The sequence below is a fragment of the Cygnus olor genome, chromosome 1 (assembly GCF_009769625.2).
Source record: "Cygnus olor isolate bCygOlo1 chromosome 1, bCygOlo1.pri.v2, whole genome shotgun sequence".
Taxonomy (NCBI): Eukaryota; Metazoa; Chordata; class Aves; order Anseriformes; family Anatidae; genus Cygnus; species Cygnus olor.
The window spans coordinates 66,644,266-66,665,463 of record NC_049169.1 but is presented as its reverse complement, the minus strand read 5'-3'; the positions used below and the strand labels follow the sequence as shown (position 1 = coordinate 66,665,463).

The window sequence follows — 21,198 nt, the reverse complement described above, 5'->3', positions numbered from 1 at the left end:
ATGCCAGCTGCTGGGTTCCCTTCCCCTCAGGTCCTCACAGCTCTGGGAGACCATGGGCTGCAGAGGGACAGCCTGCACCACCAGGGACCTCTCCACAGGCCACAGGGGAACTGCTGCTGCATGCCTGGAGCGCCTCCTGCCCGCCTTCTGTACTGACCTGGGGGGCTGCAGGGCTGGGTCTCATCCCTCTCTCCCAGCTGTGTTGCACGGCAGTGTTTTTTTTCCCTTTCTTCAATCTGCTCTCCCAGTAAGCCCATCCAGTGTTAATTACTGGCTCGTCTCTGGCCAGCAGTGGGTCACGTTGGAGCCGGCTTAAACTTGCCCCTATCTGACATGGGGCAGCTGCTGGGCCCTGCTCACAGTGGCCACCCAGCTAATACCAAAACCTTGCCACGTAAACCCACTACAATACATTGCTACGATTTCCCTGGGCCTGAGTTTGGGCAGGGCAAGAAACTTGGGTCCAATGAAAGGAGGGCAGTAAGAAAAAGCTGCCTGAAAGGAAGAGCTATAGGAAATGCCTGAGGGCTGTGGCTGGCTTCAAGAAAGGCAAAAAGTAAAGCTGCAGTTCAAACCATAGGCACCAGTGTGAACCCCAGGTTGCTGACTGAAAGCTGGCTTTTTATGTGACATCCCTCTGAGGACAAGTGAGGACTGCACTTGAGAGCTCCTCAGCAAAGGAGAACCCTGTGGGAAGAAGATGCCTGAAAACTACAGCTCGTCCCCAGGAGTGCTATCACGGGATTCATTACTGGGCTCTATCAGTCAGACAAAACAGGTTATTGTGGTCTGCTATTAGTTATCAGTAAAGCCATTGTTATTAAAATTATTAGTAATGCTAAGTCCAAATGTGTATTACAGACTTCATTGTAGTTTAGAGTAACTACAATCTTATTAACCCCTGGTTTTTTATTCCATATTAGGATGGCTCCTTTCTTGCAGACCTTTTTTAAACATAGAACGCTTCTGTTCAATGTTTCTGTGTAAACACCAGTGATAAATAGTTAATAAGTGACTCCTGTGAATTAAAATTATACTGGAAGTAAAACGTCAAGGATTGTTTCTCTTTTACTTCCATACATAATTTGGGGATTTGCAACATATAGAACCTTTAGAGACTAGGTATGATATATCATCATATAACATCAATACATACATATTTATTTAAAATTTTCTATTTTTTAATGTGTTTGTTGAAACTGGGGAATATCTGGATCTGGGCATGAGTGCCAGAGATGAAGCAGATAATCTGTGTATTTTACTACTGCTCTATTGCTATGTCACAGACTCTTTCCCTTAAGACTCAGTAATCCCAAAACAAACAAAAAAAAAAGGAAATGAAGATTTACCAGAATTTAGAGTAATCTCTCCACCCATTTATTCCCGGCTTTATCTTGCTTTTCAAGGACTTTGCTACCTGTGCTAGCTTTCATTTGCACAGTGACTCTAGCATGGGGCAAATAATCCCAACTCCTTTGAAGGGACTCTATGGCTGTGTTGGCACTTCTGGCAGAAATCCAGGAGGTGCTTTTCCATACCCTGCCCCTATGTAATGTGGACTCCACATTTTATATATATAAATATATGTATACAGCTATTTTGCAGGGTATGGAATCTCAGCGCAGACTGTTTTGCCTAGCATTTAATTCCATGTACTTAATTAAGAGTCATTCATATGCAGTTTATCTAGCGCACAAACTTTGCTGTGGATGCAGAGGCATCCATGGTGACTTTTTACAAAAGCAGCGCAGGTCTGGCGGAGTTTTTGAATCTATATGCAACGCATTTTGCACACTGTCACTCCTCTCATGGCCCGGCTGGCTCTGGAAGCAATATAAGCTGACAAGAAACCTGACAATAAAGCCCTTATATCTCCAGTGCAGGGGCCAAGTGCCCTGGGAAGGTTTAGTCTCATTTTCTCAGCTGTTAGTTATATCTTGAATACTTCTGAGGTGGAATTGCTCCAGTGTATGAGCTCTGCAAGTGTGGCCCATAGCCTCTCAGCAGCACTCTCTGCTGTGTTGTACAACAGAGTGAAAAGGGTGGAAAAGGAAAGCTGTATTTTTTACACAGTGCAACCCTTATTTTTCTTCAAATGCAGTTGCTGTATTTTAGTTTCCACACACCTTCCAGGCATAGCAGTTTTTCACAGGGCTCACAGTCAGTCTTCCTCAGCATATGTCTCCCAGACACAGTCTTGTAAGCAGTGACCCCAAATTTGCAATAAAGTGAACTACAGCATTGCTTGTTATTAAGTACCAGTAACGAGCTCAGCCTCTTTCTGTATATAATGCTGTGGACAAGCAGCAAATCTGTGTCATCCTGAATTTTGGAAAGGGCAGGCAGCAGTGAAGAGGTCAAAGAGGAACATGATATTTAGAACTAGAGAAGTTAATCCTCTTCATCCTTAGAAACGCACAGTACCTAAGATTGTGTTTACTGTTAATTTTAATGTGACTTTTCATCATGGAAATCAAAAGGAAGGAGACAGAGGTTTCATATCAAGCTCAAATAGCTCAGATTTGATCCCACTCATCCTTGGGCTGTGTTTCAGAAAAGCAGTCCCGAGGCCCTGCTATGCTGGCAGTAGCAGCGTGTGCATGTCGGGGAGCAAGTGGGAACAGAAGTGTTGTGGCCAGTGCAGAGCCTGTGCCAGGGCTCTCAACATCCCCTCTTCTTCCTGATCAATCCACTGCATGCAGTGTGTGGCTCCACACCTGGTAAGAACTACAGGATGTGTTGATGCTGATCAAACCTGTGTTTGCTTTGTGCTGAGCAATGAAGCCTACCTGTCAGGTCCACAAGTTCCCCTGCCTATGGGTTGACCCCAGAGGTTGCTTCTTCCCCTCCCAGCCTCATGAACACGATGTTCAAGGCCAGAAGTGATATAGGGCAGCTGTAATTTTGGATCAGACAACAGTGAGAAGAGACAAATCCTGTGAAAGAGCTGTGCAAAGCTCTACCTGGAACCTTCACTCTGTTTTGAGGGCTGCCTTTGAACTGAGGCCCCCACCCATAGTTCCTGCTCCCTGACGCTTCCTTGAAAAGACTGCAGAAGAATGGTTATGGGCCAGAAAACCTCTAACCTCAGATGGCTCTGATTCAAGTTCAAATAGATTTATTATGATGATGGAAGCATTTCAACTGTCTAGACCTCAAGGACTTGCAGTCTTTGGGGACCCTCGGTTAGAGCCTGCCATGGTGAAGAGAATCAGTCTCGGTGTTTGTTAATCCAGGCCATGAACTTGGACAGTCCTGACGTGGGTACAGCGCTCATTTTACCACTTCTGCTCTGGGACCGGTACCACAAAAAGCACAGGGTGGAGAGCTTAGGGTTACTGCAGAGTTATGGTAAACTGCTAAATCTCTCTGTCTTTACCAGCCACAGCCTCTCTACATGTTTAGAAAGCCAGCCAGTGCAGACAAATCACATAGCATGTGTTGTCTCTTACAACATCTCTGTTCTCCCCCAGGTGTTCCAGCAGTTGATACGAAAATGTCCCCAAGGAGCCCTAATTGTTAGAAATACCTCACTGTGGCTTCCAGTATTAAAGATGTAAGCTTTGTGCCTATTTCTGTCTACACCACATTTGGGACTTGACAGCTCCTGGCTTCCAGCACGTAAGAGAACACCACACTCACAGAAATGCCTGGTAGTGGGGTTGTGCTGTTGCTGGGGATAAGGCAAGCTAATAAGCAGTGGGAACTGAGTGGCCCTTACTGGGCAATTTATGATTTGAGGGAAAAACAGACCAAGAACAATCCAGAAAGCTTATTTTCTAGGGATTTTATCCCATCATGTTTTATTCAAAGAACAAAAAGCATAGATTTGTTTTTATTGAGAAACTAACTAAAAAGATTCTTAATATATCTAAGCAATTCCTTCCCTACCAGGTGCCATACCTTTAAAGTCATGTATGATACATTTGAGGCATTTTTTTCATAAACATAGCTTGTTTTTAAATTTCAGGTTATATCAAATCAGAAATGTTCTTTTAGTCTTTTGACATATTCTCAGTTTCTGGAATTAAACAGTCTTTCAGCTACTTCACATATACAAAGTGATGGATAAAGCAGACCAGAACTTGATTTTCTTATTCACCAGTCACAAGGTATTTTAGAAGGAGTATAAATCATTCCTGAAAGAGAACAGGCTGGAAACTCTCATGCTGGTGACGAAGAATAGATTAGGATTTCTTAAAGCAGAATGAACAGTGTAAGTACAAGAGAGTTAAACAGAATAATGGACCTTGCCAATACGGTGAAATAAATACCAGCCAGCTCATAATAATTTAATTCTACAGCTATGATCAAAACTGTTGATTTACCTTCCATATACCAACAGAAAACGGACATGATTTGGGACTTTCATCATAATCAAAAAAAAAGATTATATATAGCTGCTGAATAAATTAGTAATTTTTAAATGCGCCCAGTCCCACAAAAATAGCACCCTTGTAAAGATACAGTCAAAGAATACTGCTAGGCTAGAAGGTACTTTTAGGTATCAAACTACGGGAATCACTGACCCTTTCACACTGTGGTAGGTCAAGACTTACCATGACAAGCGCTTTAAAAGCATTGTAACCAAACTTTTTAACTTTCCTCACAGATGAATCTTATGATGAGATTTTAGAACACCACTCTTCTGATTGCTGCGTGATACTGACCTTCCTTTCTAACTCTTCCTTTCTGCATTTTTCTTCCAGCTGTGTAGTCTTCCCATGGGAGCACAGGCTGGACCAATAACACAAAATGACAGGATTCAACAGAAGATTTTAAAATGACTCATTTTTTTACAGACTTGCTCTCTACAGAATATTTTCTGCTTGGGGGACATTTCCACTGCATGGGCAGAGAAGGAAGGGAGAGAGCAAGACAATTCTTGCTGGCAAAGAGCTGAAGAAACACAAAAATTCCCAAAGTTCAAGCATATTAGGCTTCTCATTTCGCCTCTTACCACATTTTATCAAGTGTATTGCACAAAATCACTAACTACCTTCAAAATTTCTGGATGTCACTATGAGTATTTTCCTCTATAGAGGAAAAAGAAGGAAAAAAAATGCCTGATAGGCATGCTAAAACAATAATCATCTAAATAAACACATACAAACTCATCTCCCAAATCAGAACTACTACAGTAGCTCCTGATTTAAAAACACTTTATGCTGACACCAACTTTCAGTAACATCTCAATCCCTGCAGTGATGCATTTCCTTGAAAGTCTTTAGGAGCAAACATCACTGACGCATGTGTGATAAGGACCCTGGTCCCTGTTCCATTTGTTTCCTCAAGACTTTGGGGTCCCCTCCCCATCATGCCAGCATCTAACAAGGCCTTAAAAGGGCAGAGTAAGCCTCAAGATCACATGACCTTATGGCTATCATGGCTCTCTAGCCATAACATATGCCTTCTTGGAACATCATGAAGACTTTCAGGACAAAAGATTCCTCTGTATTGGAATCTAGGCATCAGCATTCAATAAACTGCTAAATCAGCAGAGACAAGGACTATCTTTACTATTATTTAAGAGGAAATTAATATATAGAATTACACAAATATCAAGGATACAGTAAATAATCACATGACATGAAAGAAAAAATTTCTAGATGCAAGAGCTCTTAGATCCTTCCTCCAGCTGAGTTTGTCCTCCATTTCCCTTATTAAAAAAAAGGTGAAGGCAGAGGTCATAGGCTGAGTGCAGGTCTTTCCTGTGGAGCATTTTTACCCATCCATACTGGTACACAGATGCTGAGCTTCATGGACAAGGAACAGCTTTCCAAAACACTCTGATAAACCTGGATAAACCTATTGGGGATGCTTTTTCATGTAAATCAAGAGATAGGCTGTTTGTCCCCTGTGGAAGAAAAGAAAAAGCATAGCAAGGATGTTTGAAGATCTTGGTAATCTTAGTTGCAAGCAACCTCCCAGGTTTTCTCCTAGTCATCCTTTTTGAGATTTAGGTCAGCAGAAGTGGTTCTCCCCAGTGTTCCTATGGCAGCTTATAATGCTAACCCCCTGGCAGCGCTATAGCTTATAGGAGGAATTCTCTCTCTCCATGCTCATTGTCTTATGATGCATCAAAACACAAAGCATTGAGAAATCCTGACTGATGTACCTAACTTTAGTCAGGATCGAGGGCGACACTGGTGACAATCATAAGTAACAATACCGCTCCTGCAGCCCCATTTGTGACTACCCATTAATCCTGCAGGCTCAAGGTACAGCCGTATACAGGTGTATCAAGTAACCCGATTGCAGCAATGCCCCTTCTACACTTCTGTATTCTCAGCTCATGCTAGGCAATATACAGTTGAAATAATTTGTTTTCCCTCCCTTTGCTACATCATTTTCCAGACGCCAGAGAAACATAGGGTAAAAACACAGAGGCTCTCACTTACCAGTTGAGGTCCGAATGTCCATACGTACATTTAACATCATCCCATGATACCTGAGGAAAAACACACAAGATGAAGGTGGTAAAAACTCTTAATGGATGGGCATACAGTGACACAAGTACAGCAGTCCTCATGAGGGTGACACAAGTCATACTTTCAGGAACTAAAAACATTGTAATAAAGCGGTTTGCTACTCCTACTTATGAGGAAAATCAGTTCCTTTGCCTCTATTGAACATACATGAAACAGATCTAGAGTACATAATGCAGGGCATATGGTCAATGGCTGTTTCTGCAAAACGCAGGCCAGAGCCTGAGGTCTTTTTTGTACAGAAGCTAGAGCCATTTTGCCCTTAGCTCAGAGTATGCTGTAGCAGAAGAACAAGGTGCACAAAGCTTTGCAGCTTCAGCTTTCTCTCCTGGTTCTCTTTTATCAGCAGTCAGTCAGACTAAATAAGATCTGGAGGAGTGTCTGGAAAGCTACAAAGGAAATGTGGATTTGTGTCCTCACCTGACAAACGGTAGAATCATTGAAGCAATACCATTTGCATTCTGTGAGGCTTCGAATATAGGCACAGTAATGTCCAGAATTAGTTGACCCTGAATGAGCGACAACAGCGAAAAGCTCATACTGCCAGGTAGCCTGTAAAGAGCCACAAAGAATAACTTTCAGTGAAGCAGTTTTCATTTATCGCTGCTGAAGAAAAGCAGCAGCCAGGACAGCAAGAACGTGCGTCTCATGAGCAAAAATGAGAAAGATTAGATCTGCCTAGAGTACCCTGTCTTTTATACTGTTACCCTCAGCGTTCTGCCCGCCTGCTGTGGACTGGCAGCCTCCCTGGAGGTCACAGCAATGTAGAAAAGGCAGTAGGACAGCAAAGAGGCAGTAAAGGGGTGACAAAGGTGCTACGCTGCAGGCAGCACTGCACCAGCAAGGTTTTGCTGTTGCCACACTTTCCCTTGTTACTTCTTAGTAAGGCGAAGAGACCCACACTGTGGCAGATCACTCAGCTGCTTGGCAAAGCTGTTGTCTCCCTGCTAACTTCAACTCTGTGACAAACAATAACGTACAGGAAACCACCAGGAGTGAAATTCCCCTGTCTTGGGCTGCCAACCTCTGCAGATGGTATGTCTGGGGCTCACTGAGGCTGTCTTGCCACAGAAGCCGAACCCCAAGTTGCCTCTCAGGCAACATCTGGATTTGGCCCATCCAAATCGACTGTGTTTAAGTATTTTGGTAGTATATTTAGACATGGAAGAAAAAAAGTTATGCTAACCATTCTCGGAAAAAGAAAAGGTTTTATTTCCGTAAAGCCTGTTTTCTGTCCTAATGGCAGAAAGCTCCAGTTATGGTACCTTTGGTGATTTAATCTAAGCACAGAAACTTGAATAATGCCTGAAATAGCCAGAACCATGGGATGTGAAACAACTCCAGACACGGGTAAAGACTGAGATGTACATTTCTAAGACAGGTGCTTTGAATTGAGGTGAGCACTGGTCTGATCTCAAACTTTATCAAACTTGAGCAAAGGGGAGAAGAAAATCTACCTCTTTCAGAGAAGGCATTGGGAGTATCTCACCTTTTCACTGTCATGTGCTTGGCTCTGCTGTTCCGTCAAGACTGCATTGAAATCAAGTTCTTGTGGGAATGGCAGACAGTGACTAAGTTTGTGGACGTCGGTTGATCTTTCAAAGCAGAAGCGCTTTAGGTGTATGGTCAGGGTCTGTGGCAGATGTACTAGCTTCATGCTCTGTAAAGCAATAAATAATGCGATTTAAAACCAAGGAGCAAACCCAGGGGAGCTTGGATGGAAACAGCCATTACCATCAAGTGAATGTAGCATAGGGAGCAGCTGGTGCTACAGTGAATGAAAACCAACTGCACTGGACAGCAGGTGCCAAACCTTAGTAGCCCATCTATTCAGAGGAGACATACATGTAATAAAGCTGCGATGACCAAGTTTCTCAACTTCAGCATGATCAACACTGAGCCTTAGGTGTCTCATGGGCTGCTTCATTTCTCATCTGCTTTCCCAGCTTCAGGTTGGTAGCACTCCCATGCCTGTTCCCTCGGATCACTGACCCATGGACTGGAAGATGATGGTGCTAAAGACTGTTTAGGCAACCAAAGCAGCCACAGCATATAATACAGATGGTGCAGCATGCTAGATAGCTGCCACAGCCAGCAGGCTGTTCCTACACTGGAGTGCTGCAATGTCTGGCTACAGGCTCTTCAGAAGGGACAGGCAGCACAGAAGGGGTGGTGGTGTGGCTCTCTATATTAGAGAATGTTTTGATGTTGTGGAACTTGAGGCTGGGAATGATAAGGTTGAGTCCCTATGGGTTAGGATCAGAGGGAAGGCCAACAAGGCAAGCATCCTGGTGGGGGTCTGTTATAGACCGCCGAACCAGTAGATGAGTGGTTGGAAAGCTGCCTGGCAGAGAAGGACCTGGGAGTACTGGTTGATAGTCGGCTGAATATGAGCCAGCAGTGTGCTCAGGTGGCCAAGAAGGCCAACAGCATCCTGGCTTGTATAAGAAGCAGTGTGGCCAACAGGGCTATGGAAGTGATTGTCCCCCTGTACTCGGCTCTGGTGAGGCCGCACCTCGAGTACTGTGCTCAGTTTTGGGCCCCTCGCTACAAGAAGGACATGGAGGTGCTCGAGAGAGTCCAGAGAAGGGCGACGAAGCTGGTGAGGGGTCTGGAGAACAAGTCTTACGAGGAGCGGCTGAGGGAGCTGGAATTGTTCAGCCTGGAGAAGAGGAGGCTCAGGGGCGACCTTATCGCTCTCTATAGGTACCTTAAAGGAGGCTGTAGAGAGGTGGGGGTTGGTCTATTCTCCCACGTGCCTGGTGACAGGACAAAGGGGAATGGGCTAAAGTTGCGCCAGGGGAGGTTTAGGTTGGATATTAGGAAGAACTTCTTTGCTGAAAGGGTTGTTAGGCATTGGAATGGGCTGCCCAGGGAAGTGGTTGAGTCGCCATCCCTGGAGGTCTTTAAGAGACGTTTAGATGTAGCCCTTAGTGATATGGTTTAGTGGAGGACTTGTTAGTGGTAGGGCAGAGGTTGGACTAGATGATCTTGGAGGTCTCTTCCAACCTAGACGGTTCTGTGATTCTGTGATACACCATGAAAACTGGTCATGTTCAGAAGGAATTTCTCTCTTGAACATCTTGTCTGTGAAGATTACTTTGAGTTGTTTTGCTATCTGCTGGGTTGGCTGTATTCTTCAGTGGCAAGATAGCTGATGTGTTCATCGCTTCCTTAAACCTGAGCACCACAACACCACCAATAAATAGATAAGGTCTTGGGCAGGTGGGTCGATAGGCAACCACAGTGCCTGGTGGGGAGAGGCAAGCCAACATCCTTGTGACGTGGTCAGCAGAGTTCTGTGGAGGATGCCAAACTGACAGCTCACTCCTCCCAGCACTGCCTTTGCTGATATTACTGCTGCTACCACCAAGACATATGTATGCACCGTGGCCTAGGAGGGCAACCCACTCCTGAAAATATTGTGTAAAGTCCCCTCCAAGTCTTGAGCTGAGGTACTCTCCCCTGCACATCTCTCTCTTCAACGTGCTTGTCTCTTCATGAAACAGCTAATTCATCTGCTGGCAGAGACCAATACTGTAAGTGCAAATCCCAATGGAGAGGAGGGGAGAAAACAAATCACCCTACGGTATCCTACTCTTAAGGGTATGCACAGCACCAGTAGCATATTCTTGTCTAACCCTAGGTGACTTCTATTAAAACCCAGGAAAGCATTCTTTTGTCACTAGAGCTACATTCACAGCACAGATCTTCCTAATCAGAAAGATGCACATGGCCTATACCTAGCTAATGCTGCCATGCAGGCAAATCTTTAGGTTGCTTATCTCCCCTTAAATTTATATGGTTCAGTCCTTTCTCCACCCTTCCCAGTCCTACAGGGAGTTCTGGGTACAAGAAACATACGGGGAAATACTTCTCTGATTACCTGCAGAAAAGGTGTTTTCTTTTCACAGTATTCACAGAAACACATGTTGTGACCAGTCAACTCTTCTGGGTGGAGAAAGCATTGCAGACAGTCCTCCTGAGAAGACAGAGGAGATTTCTATTTCTACTTTGTTTCACAGGGTACATGCAAACAGCAAAGCTACAGAAGGCCTATTTTATTCAAAGGACAAAAGAATGCAAAATACTTTTCTCTCCTTTATCATGAATTAGAGTGAAATCAAGTACTGCTAGTTGGATTTTTCTGCTCGTTTTTCATGTTAAAAAGGAGATTTTGCCTGCCTTGCTTTCTTCTGATTTGTATACTATAAGTTAGACTCCTTCTTGAACAACTACACAGGCAGTTAGAAAATATGACATGTTCAGTGATCCGTACACTAAGCAGCAAGTGGCACTGTAAAACATGCTAGTCACAGTAGCATTAACACATTCAATTTTTTAACCAAACGAAATAGGAGGAGGATTTGGTCATGTCAGCCCATACAGGTACTTCAGTTTTCCTTTTTTGTTTAACTTGAGCTCTAACAGCACAGTTTATTTTGTTTTCCTGCACACAGGAGAGTGACAGAAGCAAATCACCTTTATTCTTCTAAATACAAAGATGGAATTCAGGAAGGAAGTTTGCAGGAAGAAGACTTACTGGGTATGAAGACTGGCTAAGGCAGAGCAGGGAAGTTTAACCAAATGCAGAAAATTAGACTGGTGGACATTCTGACCCATCTGTTTATAAGTGACTTGTGACATTAGATGCCTTAATTTCCAAAAGGCCCTGCTTAAGATACATTAGGACTGGAAACTCTCATTTAGCACTTAACCTCCAAAACCAAAGAGCCTTTAAGTTGGGACACCCAAAACCAAGAGATTCAAAGTCACTAGTGACTTTTGAAAATGATCTTCATTAAGCCACAGTTCTTTATCTTCCACCATCTGAAGTCAGCAAACAAATGACTGCAAAGCTTCCCTTTATACAGTGATCCTCGTATTATAAGTGACTATACAGTCACAGTCAGACTATACTGACTAGGCATTCACATATGTACACATGCCTACACATATACTCTGTGCCAAATCACTTCTATTGCAGTGTGACCGGATGTCCCATACAGGCCAGGACAGTCCTAAAATAGACACTTGTCCCATTATGTCACCATGGGAAAGAATATCTTCTTTGTATCAACAAAAATATCCCCAAAACATCAACAAAGTAACACCAACAGAAATACACTGTTCTAGCTCCAACTTCAGAATGAGCATGTTTGAGAAATAGTTGTGCGCCTTTCACCCAGGACACGCATTACACCCTATCTCCCTTTTCATACTCTAGCCCTGAGAGGTCACCTGTTCTTACCCTTGCATTGGGTAAAAGTGAGGCTAGATCCCAGATTAAGTCCTTACCCTATATTCTAGCCCAATGCAAGACCATAACCCCACCGTGCAGCCTGGTACTGGATCATCCCCACCATGTTCATTTTCTTTAAATTTGATAGTGGTATATTGTGGCAAACACACTATAAACAATCAGCTCCCTGTGTATCCCCTCTTCCCTAGCTCTGGGTGTTACATCATGTGGTGTTTCAACAGCAGTTAAAAAATTAGTATACTGCATTGCACAAAAAAGGCACTGATGCATGAGTGTATTTTACACCTATTTAAAAGCCTCAGAGGTTCTGAAGGAGGTTCCTTTATCTTGAAACAGTACAAAGTAGTCAGAATAAGGTTCAGTTGTCCACTGAAGCTGAAAACATCCACTCCCTATTTGTTGCAGCACCCACACTGCCACCAACACTGCTCTATCTGGATATCAAACAGCAGTACCAATTTAACAGTAAAAGGGCACTACACTGGGCAAATGCAGTGTGTCTGGCCAAGGATTACAAGTTGTCTAGGGCACTTCACTGCGGTAGCTAAGCTGTCACAGGTGTGCATCACTGTGTAAGTCTGAGACTTATATTTAGCCAACAGTCTTCTCAAAAAGAACTTTCAAGGACTTGGATCTTCCAACCCCAAAATCGAACAGATTTTTTGGAGAAATTGAGAACCCCTCAAAACAAACAAGAAATGTGAATGGGAAAAGGTCACCTCAAAACCCCAGACAGTCTGCAGAGACTCTAGACGAGCCCCAGGAAACGCCAGTCCTGCAGGGAGAAGACTCCCACAGTGAATAGAGGAGAATCTCCTTCCTAAGGAAACAGCACTGCCACTGATCTTACCAGCGTCTTCAGCATGTGGGAATTGGAATCCAACACTGGAAGTGGAAGGGTTAACATGTTGCTATTCCTCTTCATTTCAGAAAAGCATATCTGACAGGCCAGGTGCTCCTGTACACAGATAGTGTACAAATCACTCAACTGTGTAACCTGGAGAGAGTAAACATAGCCAAAACATGGTTGGTGAAGAACACAACAGAGGTATTTCCCCCTGTGGGTGGGAAGGGCCGTGTGGGCATGTCACTTCACTCAGTGTCACTGCTTTAAGGCTTGAACCCAGATCTGACATTGACTTATGCGGACAGGGCACTTCCCACCATTTAAAGGAGAACAACTCCTTCCCCTCATCCCCTAGCAGAGGGAAGAGATACATCCTATAACAAGGACGGACAGCTCAGTGTCTGCTTTAATGCAGTTTTATTGTTTTGTTTGGAATTGCAACAGGAGCCCATCTTCTGTATGAAGGGAACTGCGACACTGGCTTGAGGAAGAGTCACTTTTCTCTTATTTTACACAGCTCCCCTGGGAGGAACTGTCATATACATAACGTACCAACAGTGACTAATACTAATGAAATGCACATAGGTGACTTCAAAGAATGAAGGAACTGTGTCAAGACATGCCAACTAATGCTTACAGAAATTTGGGAAGTAACGAAATGCGTGTTGAATAAATTTGGTGTTGCACGAAGATCAACTGTTTTGTTTATTAATAAACTCTCCCATTAGAAAGAAGACCCTGACACGCTCTAAAGATAGGATGAACAAAAGTTAACCGTGGTTCAAACTGATGAAGCTTATGAAATCAAGATTGTCCATTTGAAAGATGAGAGGGAAGATCCAGATGGGAGATAATTCCAAAAATTTCATAGGATAATTGACAATGGATGGGATTCTTCTTAGAGAAGCAGAAGAAACCGCACATGACAAAGGCTAAAGAGCCTGGTGTTCATTTCAGTGACTGTCCTTACCAGGTCTTGGTCTTTCATCTGCCTCTTTACCAAGTTCCAGAGAGTCAGAAAGAGGTGGGCAGCATCATGTTGCATAAACACTGGACAAACAGAAAACACAACCTTGATCAATATTATTGACAGCAGCAAGCACATGCTTCCCACAGATGGCAAAGGTAGACTCATTCTCTTTAACCCCATTAATCCAGTGTCCTGTTCCATTGCCACCCTCCACCAGGGACAGAGCTTAGACTGGAGACAAGCTGTGGTGGCTTCATGTGACCTGAGCAGGCAGGGGGAAAATATGGGAGGGCTTGAGTGCCCCATTGTACAACCCAGTGCAAAAGGAATGTCCCTGTCACTTAGACACAGAGCCTAGCATATAACGAGTACCTACTGCAGGACAGGGCTTTGATGCCTCATTGAGTTGAGGGGTTGCATTTATTTGAGTCCATCTTACAAGCAATACAGAGAAGCTTCTGTTCTCTTTCTCATCTTCGCTACTCCACGATCTCCCCCAGTCCCTTGCTAAGGCTATTACACTCCTGAGTGATGAGACAAATGATATGGAGACCTATCCATACATCTCAAACACAGAATTGTACAAATTACTTAATTCCTACCCAGGGATAAAGCATACAATTCCCACGCAAGAAGCCAAGGATGATACAGTAATGTTATGCTTTGGCTTTCCACTCTGGCTAAACTGGCATATTGAGAACCAAAGATGGTGGGATACAGCTCAATGAATGGGTTGCTATAAAATGTCTCAAAAGAGAATTACTTCAAAATTCAACTTAGGGAAACAAATCCATGTCCATGAATACAAAGAACTAGTGTTCTCAGCTCATGAGGAACACAAGCTCTGGGAACTGGGCAAAAACTACACATGGTTTAGCAAAACCTTTATATTTCTGGACTACCTGAATGCTTGATAACAGGTGAAACAAATTTTGTGGAATAATTCAACACCCTGAGATGGAAGTGCTTTCAACTTCCCTGAAAGTCTGCAAGACTTGCCAAAGGTATTGACTTCAGCTGGTTTCTGTTAAGATTACAGGCATCCCTGAACAAAGAAATCTCAGAAAATATACCTTTTCTCATGTCTACTAGCACATCTGTCATCCATGCAAAGTACCACTTGCCAGGATATATAACTTTATGAATCACACCTGAATTTTAACGACGAAGTGTCAAGCTTTACAAGCTCTGTTTGGGCATCTCTCTTTAACTGAAAGAGAGAAGGCAGAATGCAGAGCCATTCAGTCTCAGATGGAATTATATAAACAGAAATATATTAGCTCATGTTCCCACTTCACATAGATCTGGGCTGGCTACTGTCTTGTCCCTTTCAGTGTTGCCCTGTTTTGTCTTTTATAAGATAAAGATCAGGGCATTTGTATGCAAACTACCATCTTTATTTGTACACATAAACAGACCCTCGGTATCACATCCTCACTGGTCACCTGTGCATTCAACACTCTCTCTCCTTCAGGCCCATGTCCGGGTGGGAGGGTAAGCCAGCGAATTCTTCTCTTAGCATTTATAACAACAAACAAGAAAGGGATCCTTGGGAAATTGGGTGAGCTCAGTATCTTTTCCACATGAACCCTTCATTCTAATAAGAAATACTATCTGTTTCACTGTTACCATATCAGTACTGTAAGACAAATCAAGCTGTAAGCTGTCCAGCCTATGCTCTGCACAGCCCTTTCATTCTCGCCAGCATAAATAGCTGAGTCTTCTCATCCTTTGGACATCAGCAAAGATATCTGGCAGGGCTTTTTTTCCCTTCTTCAGAAGTAAGACACAGCACCTCACTCACAACTGGGAGGCAGCTATAAAAAGCACTACATCATCAGCTACTTATTCCTCATGTTTCTGAATCCCTCAATGAGATAACAAAGTCTGCACTGCTTGCTAATGCTTGAAAACTAATATCCCCAGTCTGCAGAAAGAGGTAGACATGAGAGGGAGGTTGCTTACTATTCACTCTGTGTGTTGAAAGACAGATAGCAAGATCTGTGGGAGAAACAGCTTTCTGCTTGCCAGACTGCATCTTCTCCAACAGCAAAAGCATTTGGTATGGGACATTCTTCCTCTTCAGTGAAGCATATGGGGGCACTGTGATCCTATAAAGAGAAGAAGTAACATGAATGGTAATCAAGCAGCACAATGGAGAAGTATTAGACACCACACCTGAAGGAGCAGAGGTGTATGGCACAGATAACAAGCAACTCCAGAAGAATCAGAATGGGCACATTTTTAGCAAAAGAAGGAAAAAGGGAAAGCCCCCATTCCCTGTTCCTCTGCACAGCCTGGGGGGAGGACGTAGAAGAGGGTAGATGTGGGAAAGGTGTTTTTAGTTTGCTTTTAGTTTGTCACTATTCCAGTCTGCTAGAGATAGAAAATAAATTATATTAATCTCCCTATGCTGAGTCTGTTTTGCCTGTGACAATATTGAGTGATTTCCCTGTCCTTATCTCAACCCTTGGGCCCTTTCCATTGCATTTTCTCCCCCTTTTCCTTTGAGGAGGGGGAGTGAGAGAGCAGCTGTGGTGGAGTTCAGCTGCATACCAGGGTAAAACCACCATATCCATTTCCGAATAAGAGGCAAACTGAGCAGGACCCGAAGTGCCTTCCATGCTCTAGAAGCAACGTTAGTTACAGCTGTTTTCAGAGCTGCTCTTGCCTCCCACCTATTCTTTCCTTCATTTTCAACATACCCCTAAAATTTCATGGACAGGTATATCATAATGCTTGTATTTCAACCATATGCCAACTGGGAATCTCTTTATCCTCTCTAAATTTATTGCAGTCAACAGTTTTTTTCTGAGCCTTTCTTCAAATAACAATGGTAACCTACAGCCTACATTATTTAGCTTTGCCCATTCATGACATTTATCTTCTATGCATGCCTGTAAATTTTCTTCTTCCCGCTCTGCACACTGGCGAGTGTTCGAAGAGTGAGGTACAAGTCATAAAGGCTCCATTCAGGACTGCAGCATTCTGATGTGCAAACATCACAGGAATGAAAGATGACTAACAAGTCAGACTGCAGCCTCTACCTTTGTAGGCCCTAGTCTGTACAAGAGAGGCACAACAGGCAGAGACCTTGCTGAGTGAGTTGAAAGCACCTAACACTCCTGATGAGCCAATCTTTCAAATGTACCTCCCACACAAACAAGGCACAGAGACAACAGTGCAACAGGAGAGCTATCTCAGGTAGTTCAAACAGGTGGTACCTTCGTAGTATCCTAGTGAAGTGTATGTTCATGAGGAACACTTGGAGTAGAGAGTTCAGACAGCAGGTCTGCCCAATGTTGTAAAGTCCAACAGCTCCTGTAGGCACAGAAAAGAGGAAGTGAGTTCAAAGATAGGTACAAGAAAAGAAAGTGAAAATCATTTAAGGGATGGTAAACTCCTTTTTGTACATATTCACCCATCCAGTGCACAGGTCCAACATCTTGCTCAGACCTTAGAGAGGGTTCAGCCTACGTTCAAGTAGATAACATTTACTTTTGTTTGGCAACTGACAGGAAAAATCCAAGTAAGCAAGGATCCTGATACTCAGATGTCTTCCTTTTTTTTCTTTTGTCTCAGTTTTGAAGAAAGGAACTAGCCTGAGAGAAGTGGAAAAAGTCAGCTAGAGCTGTTCACACTGCATACAAAAGAAAAGGATATTCTGTGCCCCAAAGCAATATTAGTAAATTACAATCAGAAATTGTGAAGTCATCACCAAAGAGAGAGAGGGTATGGAACAGAAACTCAGAACAACTGAATTGCATACAGCTAGTGGTAATGAGGGATATATCTGAGACAGAACAGCATGTACACCTGAAATACTGATGACAGCCTTTGGGAGGCCAATCTAGTGATGCAGCAGAATAACCAGGACCTTGTCCATGGTTTAGCAAATCTTGAAGCAATGCTGGCTGTGTTTGGAAAGGGGACAGCATCTAGGTGTTTTCAGCTGCAGTAACCAAAATGAGGACTTCAAAGGGGAGAAAGCGCTGAGATCCTCATATAAGTCCTTCTCAAAAAACAAAATGGTTACTTGGCAGTACAAAATGAGAATCATCTGCATATTCCTCAGCAAAGAGGTAAAGAATAGGAGAAGTTGAAGCCTAAGGACAAAGAATGGAACAGAAGGCACTACAGACAGAAAATATGAGTGAAAAATAGGCAAAGCTTTATTACCATTTTTTAAGTCTGCCACACCAAAGACTAATGGTAGCCTCTGGTCTTTAGTCTTCAGCTCTTTGTTTTCCTCTCTATCATCTTCTTCTTCTGCCTTCATGTTCTCACTTAGTGACAACTCTGGCTTTTTGCTCCTTTCTTGACGTCCACTTCTTTGGCCCATCAACAATACGGTACTACGACAAAAGGACTGCAGAAGGACACAGAAAAATGGGGAACACCCAGAAACACAAGATTTGTCTTTGTATTCGATATTTTCATGATGAAAAAGCTGAAATGTCAATAAAATTAGTATGATTACTGCAGTGACATTTGGTATGTTTGAATTAGTATGGATATAGTAGCTGTGCAGTATATCAGCAAGGTAAGAGACATGGAACTGGATGGCAACTGCACATCCTGTATTCCTTGTATGACTAAATAAATGGCCTTTCAATTCCACAGAAACAGCCCCACCTAACCTGGGAACTCCAGATATACCTGTTCAAGAATATTTGGTGAATAAAATAATTAAAATTGTTCAAATACCAGATGATGCAAAATTTCTCTGTTCAGTAAAAGCAATGCCTAAAGTACCCTAAGTATTCAAAGGGGCAAATTTCACCTTCTCTACCTTTTGATCTGATAAGAATTTGTGGTTTTTTTCTGGTTGGGCTCTTCTCTGCATTGTTTTTAAGTGCCCTAGTCACAGCTCTAGAGGGGCACCTTGCACTCTAATTTTTAAAAGCATTTAAGTACCTAAGTATCATTTTTGTTTTACAGTCAGGCAAAGGAACTGTTTAAGAGAACCATTATAATGCCTTGATTTTAAGGGGAGTATTGAATGGACCATTATTCTGACAGTCTCTTATGACTCGGCTACTGGCTCTTTAAATAAAACAAAAAAAATCACTAAACTAAAGCAAAGTAATAATACTCAAGCAAAACAATATTATAAATGCTCCAATGCAATTAAACAAAAATGAAACATTTTTAAGAGCCCACGTCCAACGTGGAAACTGAATCAGGAAAAAAATGGTATGCTTATATGCTTAGGGAAACATTCACAGAAGGAAAAAGAAGGAAAAAGAAGGAAAAAGAAGGAAAAAGAAGGAAAAAGAAGGAAAAAGAAGGAAAAAGAAGGAAAAAGAAGGAAAAAGAAGGAAAAAGAAGGAAAAAGAAGGAAAAGTCCCATATGCTCAGGAATCATTATTACACAAATACTGAACAGCATGTAAAATGAACCTGAGGCCACTCCAGGTGCAAAAAAAATGAAGAAAAGCTACCAAGAAAGGGAAATTACCAAAAAATCCTGGTTTTGCTTTTCATGAAAAGAAATTTTTGTTTCCAAAGCTTGTTATTTTTCAGGTTGACTCTACCTAATAATGTTATATTTCAAAGTTTATGAAAAATTTATGATGGAAACTAGAAAACTAGAAATTATTTTTTCCCCAATTACCATTTTTAAGCTTAAGTATATTTTTCCCAACCATCCTTTATCAAAATTACTTTTGAACTCAAAGTGTCATACACCCAGATACACTAGATAAAATCAAATTTGCTGAGGAGATTTATTTGGGAAAAAAAAAGAAAAAAAAAATCAGGCATTCAAAGATAGATTCAAAAACATTGCTCTTTGTATTGAAAAGCAACAATTAGGATGGCTATGTGGGAAAAGTAAAACTGGATTTCAATTTCTTCTTCTGCAAAACACTCTGAACTCATGCTGCCTTTTCCCTGGGAAGCAATTTAACCAGGCATTCAGGTGTAGCTGGTGTAGTATCAGCAAAAGTATCAGCAAAAGTAATACCCACAGCCAGGGGGGACGCAGGAGGAGACAGAAAGGAGGGGAAATGGTCAGCAGAGGAGCTGAACAGCAGCAATGGGTGTGCTGGGGATGAGCAGAACTTGTAAAACACAGTTCTTGGTAGAATTAAGGGCAGGATGAACGAGCAAGCTCAGGGCTAAGAAGCTTTGGGTGATTTGAGAAATAGGTAGAAAGATAGTAGGGCAAGAAGGTGCAGGGGTCTACAGAGATGGCAGGATTTGAAGGATTTGGCTCTGCGGTTCAATGGAACTCTCCCCCAGGCACCCTGGCACCACTAACAGGAACCCTGGGTTGGGAGCAGGGATGGGAACAGAACTTTCCAACCCTTGCACAGAACCGCCTCATTTCAGCTATAAAAAATACAGTATTGCTAAGATTTGCCATGACCTTCCTTTTCTGGCATAACTGTATAAAAAATCTGTTGCGTGGGCATGGGACCTGGGGAGCAAGCAACCCGATTTCTCCCCTCTCACTGGAAGAGCAGGGACCCTTCTCAGTTTCCTTTGCAGACGAGGGGGGTGGCTCAGTACCACTGCCTCAGCGCACGTGGCTTGGCCAAGCCAAGCGACCATGCTAACTACGGGCAGCAAAAAGGCGGCAGTGACATCCACCTTGCATCCTCCACCCCGTGATCAGTGAGCCCTCTTGCCCACCCTCTGCTCAGCCCAGCGTCCTCCATTTCGCTCTCGCTCTGCGCCAGGTCGCTGGCCTGAGGAGGGCCTCTCCGTCCCTGGTTGTCAGTTACTCTTTCCTAGCGTCACCACTTCTTTCCCCTCACAGTTATCTCACAGGGCAGGCTGCCAAAGGCATGGACCTCAGCCCCGAGGAGATGGTGGTCCCCGGGTGCTCCCCAAAGAGTGGCTGCGGGGATGGGATGGATCGGAGCCCTTCACCTCCATGCTTCTCTTCGACACCACTGTGATAAGACTTTTCACTGTTCTGTTCAACTACGTGCTTGTCCAGCTCCCTTTTTTATATATTTTTGTCCATTAAAGAATATTGGTTGAAACAGAAAAGAGAAACCATTCTGGCCACTACAAACGCCCATTACTTGCGCTCCCTTGACGACATGCCCAATACCCTAGCAGATTCACCAGCTCAAAAGTTATTTTCATCAGTTAAAAGAAATACAAATGACCAAGCTGACGCGGTAAGAGTTCAGAGTCACCAGAGCTCCGACTCCGTGCGTGCGGTCATTTAGCCGTCCACCCGCGGATCGGGCTCCCCGACCCCGACAAGCAGCCACAGAGCTCTCTCACACCTCCTACCTCGCGCGTTTGGAGCCTCGGCCGACCCTCAGCGACCCCCCGGAGCCGCGGGCGGACCCTGGGGGCCGGCACGGCGCACATCGCCCCGCTCACCTGCGGGCCGGCCGGGCCGAGGGAGGCGCTGCCGGTGCGGCTGCCGCGGCGGCGCTGCCTGAGGGAGACTGCGGGGAGGCGGTGGCGCCTCGCCGCCCTACTCGCCGGCTGCGTCAGAGGGCAGCAGCGCCCACTGGGCCGCTTAGTTTTGATTTCCCGCTTCGCTCGGCCCAGGGACGGAAAGTGAAACTTCGCGGAGCCGATCGTTGCTCTCCCTTCTCGCCGCCAGGGACGGCCCCGCGGCGGGCAGAGCCGTGAGATGGCGGCGGCTCGCCGACCGCGG

General features: G+C 43.8%; 1 protein-coding gene across 3 annotated transcripts; it reads right to left on the bottom strand.

Annotated features, from left to right (window-relative positions):
- Nucleotides 1-3,775: 3,775 nt before the first annotated feature.
- USP18 (ubiquitin specific peptidase 18) lies at nucleotides 3,776-21,197 on the bottom strand. Of its 3 annotated transcripts, XM_040563085.1 has the most exons (12): nucleotides 20,823-20,840; nucleotides 19,260-19,301; nucleotides 17,748-17,937; nucleotides 16,793-16,889; nucleotides 15,534-15,679; nucleotides 13,569-13,648; nucleotides 12,602-12,748; nucleotides 10,375-10,470; nucleotides 7,978-8,148; nucleotides 6,909-7,040; nucleotides 6,402-6,451; nucleotides 3,776-5,857 (listed from the first exon to the last, which is right to left on the bottom strand). In XM_040563085.1, exons 3-12 carry the CDS (start codon nucleotides 17,908-17,910, stop codon nucleotides 5,809-5,811), a joined length of 1,131 nt encoding a protein of 376 aa, XP_040419019.1. In that variant the 5' UTR covers nucleotides 17,911-17,937; nucleotides 19,260-19,301; nucleotides 20,823-20,840; the 3' UTR covers nucleotides 3,776-5,808. The 3 variants fall into 3 exon arrangements, with proteins under 3 accessions (XP_040419019.1, XP_040419004.1, XP_040419013.1); XM_040563070.1 differs by lacking the exon at nucleotides 19,260-19,301 and having other exon boundaries at nucleotides 20,823-21,197; XM_040563079.1 differs by lacking the exons at nucleotides 19,260-19,301; nucleotides 20,823-20,840 and adding an exon at nucleotides 20,916-21,193.
- Nucleotide 21,198: the final 1 nt, after the last annotated feature.

Bases quoted from the DNA above. Each gene is read 5' to 3' on its own strand.
- USP18 (XM_040563070.1), bottom strand. From the start codon at position 20,903: ATGTGCGCCGTGCCGGCCCCCAGGGTCCGCCCGCGGCTCCGGGGGGTC. The intron at 17,938-20,822 runs GTAGGAGGTGTG...GTCCTTCTGCAG, and splicing joins CGAGGCTCCAAACGCGCGAG to TCCTTTTGTCGTAGTACCGT. The intron at 5,858-6,401 runs GTAAGTGAGAGC...TTTCTTCCACAG, and splicing joins GGACATTCGGACCTCAACTG to GGGACAAACAGCCTATCTCT.